General features: G+C 30.8%; 1 protein-coding gene and 1 long non-coding RNA gene across 2 annotated transcripts; one reads left to right on the top strand and one right to left on the bottom strand.

Moving 5' to 3' along the window:
- The first annotated feature begins 294 nt into the window (after positions 1-294).
- On the top strand, positions 295-4,403 carry LOC125597611 (C2 domain-containing protein At1g53590-like). The gene is made up of 12 exons (XM_048772211.1): positions 295-755; positions 840-914; positions 1,204-1,347; positions 1,503-1,598; positions 1,675-1,806; positions 1,897-2,049; positions 2,135-2,176; positions 2,394-2,442; positions 2,563-2,655; positions 2,740-2,923; positions 2,998-3,121; positions 3,186-4,403. The coding sequence occupies exons 1-12, from the start codon at positions 639-641 to the stop codon at positions 4,266-4,268; spliced, it is 2,292 nt and encodes a 763-aa protein (XP_048628168.1). The 5' UTR covers positions 295-638; the 3' UTR covers positions 4,269-4,403.
- Positions 4,404-5,333: 930 nt separating this feature from the next.
- On the bottom strand, positions 5,334-6,262 carry LOC125597612. Its single transcript, XR_007331848.1, has 2 exons — positions 5,836-6,262; positions 5,334-5,695 (listed from the first exon to the last, which is right to left on the bottom strand). It is a non-coding gene; the product is annotated as an uncharacterized LOC125597612 (long non-coding RNA).
- Between the last annotated feature and the right edge of the window lie 4,780 nt (positions 6,263-11,042).

Below are 11,042 nucleotides of genomic sequence, written 5' to 3'. Positions count from 1 at the left end.
CTATAAAGTGTCAATTAAAGAAAAAAATATTCCCTAGTCACGTGTCATTCTTGGTAGCAGATCCACTCTTAGTAGTTTAGTGAAAAGTGTAAATGAAAAATTCTCTATGGAATTTGGATAAAAACTTTAACTAGAAATATAATAGAAAGTTTTTCGAGAAATTTGGTTTAGATAAAAAAGATATTTAATTTAAAAGAAGAATATGTTTAAACAAATTTTTTTTTTTTGTGAAAATACTTTTACCTTCCACTTATAAATCTTAATATAGACAATTATATATTAATGTCTTAATAATGGAAGATTGAACTTCCAGCCCTAAAAATTCCAGTTCAGTAGACGATTGGATTAAGGATTAGAGGGGAAACACAAATCTCAAAACATTTTGGGAGTCAACGAATCGTGTTCCTTTAGACTTGAGTAAAGAAGGAAACTCTCCTCTGTTTGTTTCTCTTTTGTTTTCTTCCGCGCTAGTTTGACATCTTCTTTTATTTCTTCTGATCTTTCTGAACACAACACTTTCAAATTCGAATCGATTCGGATGATTCCTGAGATGGGTCTTTGATAAAAAAAGATTGAATCTTTTGTGAATCTTCTCTTCTGGGTTTTTTTTTTGTTTGATCATAGAAAGGATACAGACGATGGAGTCTTTTCTAGTGCATCATATAGTGATTGTGTTACTCTTCCTCTGGTTTCTCTCTTGGCTGAATCGATCTCACGGCTTCTTCTACTTCCTCTCTCTCATTTATCTCTACCTGGTATGTATTTTGTTTGTGTTTCTCTTGGGTTACTTGTCTTGATTGGGTAAAATAAAAAAAAGTGTTGCTTTTGGTTTTGTGCAGGTTCATGAACGCTATGTGATGAGATTGAAGAGACAGTTACAGTTTGAAGAGAGGAAGCAAGCTAATCAAAGAAGGGTAATTTATAACCTTGTTTGATTCTGTAACCTTAGGTGGAAAGATTCAATCTTTTATGTCGAGAAAGAGGAGATCTTGTAACTTGTAAAGCTCTTAGGTTGCTTTATCTTTCTGTTTGAAGTATGGGTTAATGGTTTAAAGTGCTGGCTTTTAGCTTCTTTATGAACTGGCTTCATGCTAAGTATTCACACTCTTTCACTTTTGCCTGTGTTCAGTGATTAACTTCGTTTTGATATGTTTTTCTTTGCTTCTCAATTTTTGTAAAATTTTGTTTTTTTTCCCCTCTCAGGTTCTAACGGATTCTGAATCTGTGCGGTGGTTGAATCATGCTGTGGAGAAGATATGGCCTATATGCATGGAACAGATTGCGTCTGAGAAGATTCTTGGTCCTATCATACCTTGGTTCTTAGACAAGTATAGACCCTGGACTGCGGTAGGTATTCTAGTAAAACTTATTTTGTCAGTCTTATATCTATTTGGCTTTTTATTTTCTTTTAGTACTTCTACGAGTGGTGTAATATGAAAACCACATGGCAAGTTGTAAGAAGTTAGTTGTTGTTATTGACATGCTGTACTATGTATGTGCAGAAAAAAGCTGTGATTCAGCACCTTTACATGGGCAAAAAACCGCCACTGTTGACTGATATTAGGGTCCTTCGCCAATCCAAGGGTGATGATCACTTGGTATAGTAGAACATTATACTTTGATCTCTTCCCTTTGATATTATCTATAGCAGAACTGATGGTAGAGTTCATACAGGTACTGGAACTTGGAATGAATTTTCTAGCAGCAGATGATATGAGTGCGATACTTGCTGTGAAGTTAAGGAAAAGGCTTGGTTTTGGGATGTGGACAAAGTTGCATTTGACGGGAATGCAGGTCGAAGGAAAGGTAATAACACCTTTCTTTTACTTCATATTCTGAATGTGTGACTGTTGTAAACTAAACACATTTTTTTTTGTTTGCTTCTGCTCTGAAAAGGTGTTGGTTGGAGTGAAGTTCCTTCGTCGATGGCCTTTCTTGGGGCGTTTACGTGTGTGCTTTGCAGAGCCTCCTTATTTCCAGATGACTGTTAAACCAATCTTCACTCACGGCCTTGATGTTGCTGTACTTCCAGGCATCGCAGGATGGCTAGTAAGTAGTCTTAACAAGAGTTTTGAATCTTCTTGTTTTATCTTTTTAAATAGTCATCCTTAATTTTATTTAATTTCTTAATCAGGACAAGCTTCTTTCTATCGCATTTGAACAGACCCTTGTTCAGGTAAGAACTGCATTTTCTAATTTTGTTTTGACAAAAAAAAAAGCGGTTTCACCTCTTTGCCGTTTCTCTGGAACCGAAACAATGTAAATAGTCCCTCCTAGCAAGAATCAAAGCCGGAGTGCTTACTCTAGACTAGTTAGTTGCGTTTTGTAATTTTGTTTTCTGCTCTCTGCTCTCTGCTGGTTCTGAATATACCCTTCTTATAACTTGCTTGCAGCCGAACATGCTGGTTGTTGACATGGAGAAGTTTGTTAGCCCAAAGCCAGGTATCTATTCATTGCAATTAAGTCCTGATTTGTTTATTTTCTTGCTTGTGTTGTCTACATTCATCAGTATCTCTTAAAGCTTTCATAACTTTGCACCCTTTGGTCTGTGTTGGCCTCCAGAGAATTGGTTCTTTGTTGATGAGAAAGAACCAGTTGCTCACGTCTTAGTTGAAGTCGTTGAAGCGTCAGATGTTAAACCATCTGATCTGAATGGTCAGTTTTTTATATACCACACGACCGTTAGGTTCTTTCAGGTTTTGAAAAAAACTTTGGATGTTTTTTTTTTTGGGTTTTCAGGTTTGGCTGATCCTTATGTGAGAGGGAAACTCGGTGCTTACCGATTCAAAACAGACATAAAGAGGAAAACATTGTCCCCAACATGGCAAGAAGAGTTTAAGATACCAATCTTTACATGGGACTCTCCAAGTATACTTAACGTTGAAGTTAAAGACAAAGATCGTTTTGTTGATGATAACCTTGGGTTTGTTCCTCAACCCTCATTTCATTACTCCAAACCAGTGTGAATATATCAATAGTTTCTTGTTTTGTTTGCAGTGCATGTTCTGTGAACATTGGAGAGTTTAGAGGCGGCCAAAGAAACGATATGTGGTTGCCTCTTCAGAACATCAAAATGGGAAGGCTTCATCTCGCTATAACCGTAATCGAGGACAGTGAAAAGGTAAACCTCTTTCTGTTTCTGAACACAGGATAGTTTCTTAAAGTGATTCTGATTCTTGAAACAGTGGAGTGAGGATCCCTTCAAAGGAGTGAAGCTAAGCAAGGAAGACATCCAGACTTCTTTTGCCTCTGATACAACAAACAAAGGCTCTTTCACTTCAGTGAGTTCCGAAAAGGCTTCAAGCGTTGCAGACAACGTTGAGCCTATCAACATTAAAGGGCAAGAAGATACCGGAATCTGGGTGCAAAGACCTGGACCTGAAGTCTCGCAGATTTGGGAACCAAGGAAAGGCAAGAGCAGACGTGTTGATAACCAAGTGCAAAGAGTTTCTAACAATGGATCACCAAACAACGAAACTAGCAGCAGCACCGATGAGAATCAAGAGGGATCAAGAAACCCAATGAAGTCTGTTGGTAGAGGGCTGAGGAAAATAGGGTCAGTGTTTAACAGGAACAACAACAAAAAAGATGATTTGTCAATAGGGAGCATTGAAGAGGAGTCACATTGTCAGTCTCCTCGGATCAATGTGAAGGCAATGAACCAAAAGGATGTTGGAGTTAAGTACATCGTCGATGACAATCTCTCTGGTCCTCTTACAGGGAAGAGTGTGGAAAGTGAGAGCATGAATGGAGAGGAGAATCACGGTAAGGGTCATATGAAGGATGTTGCAAAGAGCTTTCTGAAACAAGCTGAGAAATCTGCAAAGCAGTTTAAGCATGTGTTTTCGCTTAAAGGAATCAAGAAAGCAAGAGATGGGCAACAAGAGATCATTCCTGAGTCTGATTCTGTAACTGATTCTGATTCTTCTTCTGACGACGATGATGATGAGTACACCTGTGTACAGAAGGTGGGAACGGTGGCAGGAACACCGAGAGGTCTTACACGCGAGGGGAATATTGTTAGAACAGGAGATGAGGATCATTTAGACACGAATAAGACATTAGCAGAAGAAGCCAAGGAAGATCCAAGTGCTGATATTGCAGACAGCTCGAGGGATGCTGAAGCTAAAGAGGAGAAAGTAGAGGAAGCAGACTCGGAAACCACAGGTGTGGACGTCGCCATGAACGCTAAAACTGAAGATGAGCAAGTAGTGACGGCTAAGAACATCGAAGGGGAAGAAAAAGAAGTATCAGAAGTAAAACTGTAAAAACCTTTATGCATGTTTTTGTTGATGTATCTAAACATATATCTCTGTTTATTGGTTACAAAACTTAAAACCAAAGGGAGGATATTGACTCTGCACATTGATTCCCTTCTAAGAGATAAAAGATGTTTGATTATATGTTTGATTTGTCTTTTGTTTTGAAACTGATGATTATAAGAGATAAATATCATTAGCTAGTAATAAACTGATGATTACAAGAGATAAAACTTGAAATCTAAGATGCTTCAAGAAACTAAATTGCTTGTACAAGCCAAAAAAAAAAAAAAAAATTGTGAAAACATAATAGGAATAATCTAGAAATGTAGATTACTGCTAACCAAAATTATGTGAATCTTTGGACAAAGGGGTTAGTTAGTGGGAGTCCTTTAGGGGGAGGGGTGTTGTTAGTAAATGAATTCTAACTTAGAAAATTATGAGATTTCATTGTGTCATTGGTTCATGGATTTTTTAAGTCTTGACAAAATCTATTATTATTGATATTAACTTGAGAATTTTCAAAATCTATTTAAATCCATTGTTATCCAAAAATTTTAGTTCTTATTGATTCTCTTTTTCTAATTACATTTACTGTTATTAAGAGGTGAATTCTTTTTATATTTACTCATAAGACAACTTTTAAAATATCAAGGGAAATTCATGAGATTTTTAAAATCTTCATGATAAAAAATCTAAAAAAATTAATTATTCTTACCAAATTTTTATATATTTATCTTTTTGAATGCATAAGTATATTTTTATTGTTTATCATTAAATAAAAACTAAAATAACATATGAATTACTAAACAAACATAATATCCTTAAAGTTGTTTGTACTTTCTCTCAGCTAGACCATTTTGCTGAGGTGAGTACGAACAAGATATGTGATGCTCTACGTCACATTCCAACAAGTGATTCTTCATCTGCATGTTCAAAAAATCACCGCCATCATCACTTTGAAACTGTTTAATCTTCAAGGAATGTTGATTTTCAACTAGCCTTTGAAATGGTACCAAGATACTGAAGAACTCAGAATTTTGTTTTATAGGGTCTAACCAGGAAAACCTTGTATATTCATCAATAAAGATAGCATAGAAGCGGAATCTTTGATTCGATATTACAGGAGATAGTCCCCAGAGATTACAATGTATTTTCTCTAAGTGAATAGAAACAAAAGACTGAGAAGAAAAAAACTGTAAACAATTGTTCTTCCCCATCTGACAAGGCTCACAATTGGAGGTTGTTCTATTCTTATTCATGATGATATCCTTGTTGTTGTTGAGATGTTGAAGAATCCTTGGATTGGAGTGTCCTAACCGATGATGCCACACTGTCTCAGATGTTGTAACTTATCGGTTTGAGAAATGAACTTTAACCTGAGAATCCTTCAACATGTAAAGACCTTTACTTCGAGGCCCTTTTGTCACCACTTTCTACTTTAGCAGATCAATCATATATACACCATTAGCATCAAAGAAAACCCCACACAAATAGTCATCACACAAGTTTGATACTGACAGTAAAGACTTCTTCATAGAGGGACAAACTAAGACATCGTTCAGATGAATGTTACCTGTCTGAGACGAGATATTGGTGGAACCAACGTGGGTTATAGGGAGATAGGAGCCATCACCGACCATGACTGCTTCATTTCCTTTATTACTGCTAAGTCTAGGCTTGATCACCCTGAACTTAGATCTTAGGATTGATTGGCGCAAGCGGAAGCTTGGTCTGTTTTTTGTAACAAAACTAGTATGATCTAATTAACTAGGCGCATACGAAAGTTGGTTAGAAAATTAGAGAACACGTCAAACCCATTCGCTAAAGCTTGCTAGAAGATATATCGATCGACACACCGACATGTGTATCGATCGGCGTTTTGAAAAGTGTACCGATTGATACTTATAAAGTTCATCGATCAACACTTTCTAAATATTTGCAAAAGAAGTTGAAATCTTAGATTTAGACATTAGATAATCTAAACAAATGGAAGTTGATAGATTATAACTTAAGTTGAGTTTGAATCTGAGAATAATTAAATTCTCTTTTAAAAAGGGATTAAAAGTTTTGGAAAGTAGGGGGTGCTAGATTCTTAATTAAATGTGCTTTTTTATAAAAGGGTCTTTATATTATTTAAAATTAAAAATAGCTTAACATCTCAGCACAATTTTTAATGGAAACATAATAACTATTAAATACATTGCCCAATTGTAGATAATACAGTCAAATTTATGATATGGAGATATTCATTACCATGATATGGAAGATTTATTAAAAAACTCTATATTTTTTTTTGAACACACAAAAAAAAACTATATATTTGTGTAAATGTGTATACAAACACAAAGAAGACCAACGCAACCAGTTCTCAACAAATAACCAGAGTAAAGGTGGTTTGATCTATAATGTTAAAGTTTCTTACTGAAGAAGACAACAAATATTGAAAAAATACATCTTTGAGCAGTTACAAAATATTTATTACATAGAGAAATATTATTTTTGATATTCGTTATATTCTTAGTCTTAATAAGTACTTATTATATAAGAATTTCTTCTAACATTTATTTTGTACCAAACTATTTTATAGGCCTTATTTTTTTCCAGCATTTACTAAAACTAAAGTAATGGCAACCGAGAAGTTTTCATCTCTTCTGTTACTTTCCATGATGGTGTTTGCTCTCATCATTTTGCCCATTGATTCGGCCGTTCCAGGTAGACGTATTTCTTTGTTTAGATATGGACTTCTCAAACTCAAAAAAAACAACTTTTTCTAATCCGTATTTCTCAATTCAGTTGATCTTTTATTTTTAAAAACAAGCTAAAGTCACTAAACACAGAACAAAAGTCCATATGTATATGCAATATGTTAAAATATTGAATTAATTTATTTTGGTACTTGATGTATTGTCTATTTGTTTTTATGATAAACCAATTAATTAGGAGTTTATTACAAATGTATGCCGGACGGATGTACACTCACGCCACCATGCGCGGCAAAATGCGAGTCTATGGGGTTCCAAAATGCAGGTGAATGTCGAATTTATAGTTATGGCGGTGTTTGTTGTTGCCAATGCACTGATAAAGCATGTATAAATTAATACCGTGCCTAGTCCTTCTGCTTACTAATCAGTTCTTCAATCAATATGCACTCTCATTTATACATGAGTAAAAACCATATATTGAAAATGTTCCATGTTTAAAAGATCATTGTCTCATCGAACCAAAAATTATAATCTTTTCTTGTATTATATGTACTCTCAATTCACAACATCACACTGTAAGAACACAAATTCTAAAATAGGAAAAATTGAAAAATTGTAAAGCATTTGAATAAATAAATCGATACAAGAATTTGGAAAGAAAAACGGGTTTGCAAGAGGAGAGACACTCTTTCATTAATTCTGTAATCGTCCCATTGTATGATAATTTGCATGGCATTCCAAAATCCTATGATACAACTGGATATATTTTAATTTTATATCACTGAAGAAAAGAACATGTCGAACCTATGTTCGTTACCCTCAAACACAAAACAACTAAAAAAATAAAAGAATATTCAAGTGGAAGAAGATGTCTTGTTTTTGTTGTTGTTGTGTTCGAATGAATGTATCTTTCTAACATGAAAGAAGTAGATTTTTATAGGCTTTGTCCAAAAGTAATAATAACAAAATGTTATACATTGAATCCACGACATCTTTTATTCATATAATTAATAATTAATTAATTTTTAAATATTTATAACAGTGCATAAGCAAGCTAGAATCCACTAGTTGATAAGAAAACGAGAAGTTAGAAAACCATATTAGTAATCGATGCATTGACTCTTGAGTGATCAATATCATTAATTATTAATTAAGGCCTTAGGTCTAGATCCTAATGATATCCATATTGATGATCCAAGATTCCGAGTGATTAACCTAAAGTCGAATGTACATCACAATCAAATATGTAACTCGAGCTTAAAGATATTGAAAGAATAGACATATATTCAACCAAAGAAAAGGCTAAACACATACCTTACTGTTTTTCCAATATGCATATCGAGTACGACGCTTGGTTAATGGGTTCACGCACTCAATAATACTGACATCAGATTCTGGTCGTGTTGCAAATATGTTCGTCAAGATATGCATGGGAACATATTTGAAAATATTATTAGCCGTTTTCCATAAGTCGCATGTAGTAACGCTTATTGTTTCTATCCAGTGTTCTATCGTCTAGGCGGCGTTTAGGCGCTATACAATAACTGTAACTAATTGTACTGTTTTTATATTCAAAGTTGATAATTAACATGATCACGACACATGACAATTATATATTTAAAGTTGTGACATGTGTTAATCTATCTCATAATTAAAAATATATATACTAAAATATTAACAAAAATTACTTTTATTAAAAATATTATTATATATATTATTTAATATTAATTTTTCTTTTTTAAAATCCTAATCAAAAGATTATTGCAAAAGATTATTTGCTAATAATTTTCTTTTTAATATTGTGACATGTGTTTAAATATATACTGATTAAAAATATATATAATAAGATAATAAAAATGAATTTTGAACAAAAACTACTTTTAAAAACTATTTAATAGTAAAAATGATTTATAAAAATATTTAGTAGCAATGTTTTTAGAAATTTTCCTTTTTAAAAATCCTAAAAAATAGATTTGAAAACTATTTATTTAATATAATTTTTTCTTTTCTAGAATTTTAATGAAAATATAATTATAAAAGATTATATTGAGTTTGGTTTTTCAAAATTACTAATTAACATGATTGTGACTCATAGTAGTTATATATTTAAAAATGTGATATGTGTTAAACTATATCATAATTAAAATATATATACTAAAATAATAAAAACGATTTTTCTTAAATATTATTTAATAGTCTTAGTATTATTACTATTAGGGCAATTCTCTTAAATAGACAATTTTCAAGTTTTGATCACAAAAATAGAACACAAAGAGGAAAATGACCAAAATGTTTAATTTAATAGGTAAAATAGCCCTGCTACCCTAGATATATAAAAAATAAAATAAAAATAAAATATATATATTTTTATAGTTTTAGATTATATGTTTTCAAATTCTAACTTTTTTATAATTTTTTTTTCGAATATTTTTTTTTTCAAAGTTTTTTGTAATTCGAAAATACTTTTTGAAACTATTTAAAATTTTAATATTTATTTTTTATTTTATAAAATTAAATCTCAATCTCAAATTTCCACTCCTTAACTCTAAACCCTAAGGTTTGGATTAGTTAACCCTAGGGGTATAAGCATAGATTTACCTCTTTAATGAAACATTTTGGTCATTTTGATCTTTAGAGTTTATATTTGTGACAAAAACGTTTTTAGTGTTATTCTAAGGTATTTTCCTTATTATTATTATTATTATTATTATTATTATTATTATTATTATTATTATTATTATTATTATTATTATTATTATTATTATTATTATTATTATTAATTTTTTTTCATTATAATGTTTTTTAAAGATACTAAAGATAGATAATTATAAAAGATAAACATTAACTTTTAAGAAAAAAAATGTTAAACAGAAACGAATTGTAAAATCCTACAAGTACAATAAATTATTTAATAAAAACATGAAGAAAAACTAACTTTAAAATAGATAATATTACTTTTATAAACGCATAATTAAAAGAAAATTGTAAAAGTACTCTTATTGTTTTCTTATAAGTAAATAACTTTCCTTTTTAATAGATAATTTTATGTTAAAAAACTATGACAAAAAATAGCTACAAATATTTCACATCTATATTTAGGTTTAAGCTTCCACATATTATTTTTACAAAACACAATAATATTTACATGAAAAGTATTATCTGAGTATTTTGTTTTAATTTCTTGATACAACTCAACTTTTTATTATCCTTATTACATCTTATGATGCTAGCATAACTTTTTAATTTTGATGTTATTGTTGTACATGAGTATGTGTGAATATGATAAATATGTGTTTGTATGTATAAGTCAAAATATATAAATAATTAAACATAATTTTTCTATTAAAAATAAAATATATGTATAAAAATCTAAAAGAAATAAAATAATTAATTTTCTTTCTAAACGTTTAAAGAAAATAAAACGTAAAAGTAATCTTATTTTTCTTATCATTAACTAACTTTGCTTTTTAATAATTTTGTGTTAAAAAATATAAACCAAAATTAACTTCAAATATTTCACCTCATATGATTGTGATATTGTCAATTAAAAAATTAGATTGTGAATGTGTCAATAAAAACTTCCATTATGTGAAAATAACTTATTATTTTCCTAAAATCTTAAATAAAAACGATTTCTAGAAGAAAATTATATTCTAATCTTAGTCAATTAAGAATTTTTCCTTCTTTTTTTAAATCGTGACCAGAGAGAATTGTAAAATTTTATTTAATAGTAATTTTTACTTCAAAAATTTAATGATAACAAAATAGTAACAATTATTCAATTAACAAGAAAAATTGTAAAAATATAAATGATATTGAAAAAACGAATTTGAAAATTGCAAGTTTTAAAAATAGTTAATATTAATTGGAAATATTTCGGATTGTGTTCAGTTTAAATGTTTGTGTATAATACTCTCTCTAATCCTTAGTATAAAGTTTATAACAACTCATCTATGCACCATGATTATAAAATACAAATACTACCTTGAACTTAATTGTGAAAACGGGTTTTAATTATAAAAAAATCTCAAACAACATATGCAAAAAAACAATCATAATATTATAATAAAATAATTTA

The sequence above is a fragment of the Brassica napus genome, unplaced genomic scaffold (assembly GCF_020379485.1).
Source record: "Brassica napus cultivar Da-Ae unplaced genomic scaffold, Da-Ae ScsIHWf_1506;HRSCAF=2102, whole genome shotgun sequence".
NCBI classification, from domain to species: domain Eukaryota; kingdom Viridiplantae; phylum Streptophyta; class Magnoliopsida; order Brassicales; family Brassicaceae; genus Brassica; species Brassica napus.
Note: the sequence above shows the minus strand (reverse complement) of the source record. Positions and strands in the feature narration are given on the sequence as shown.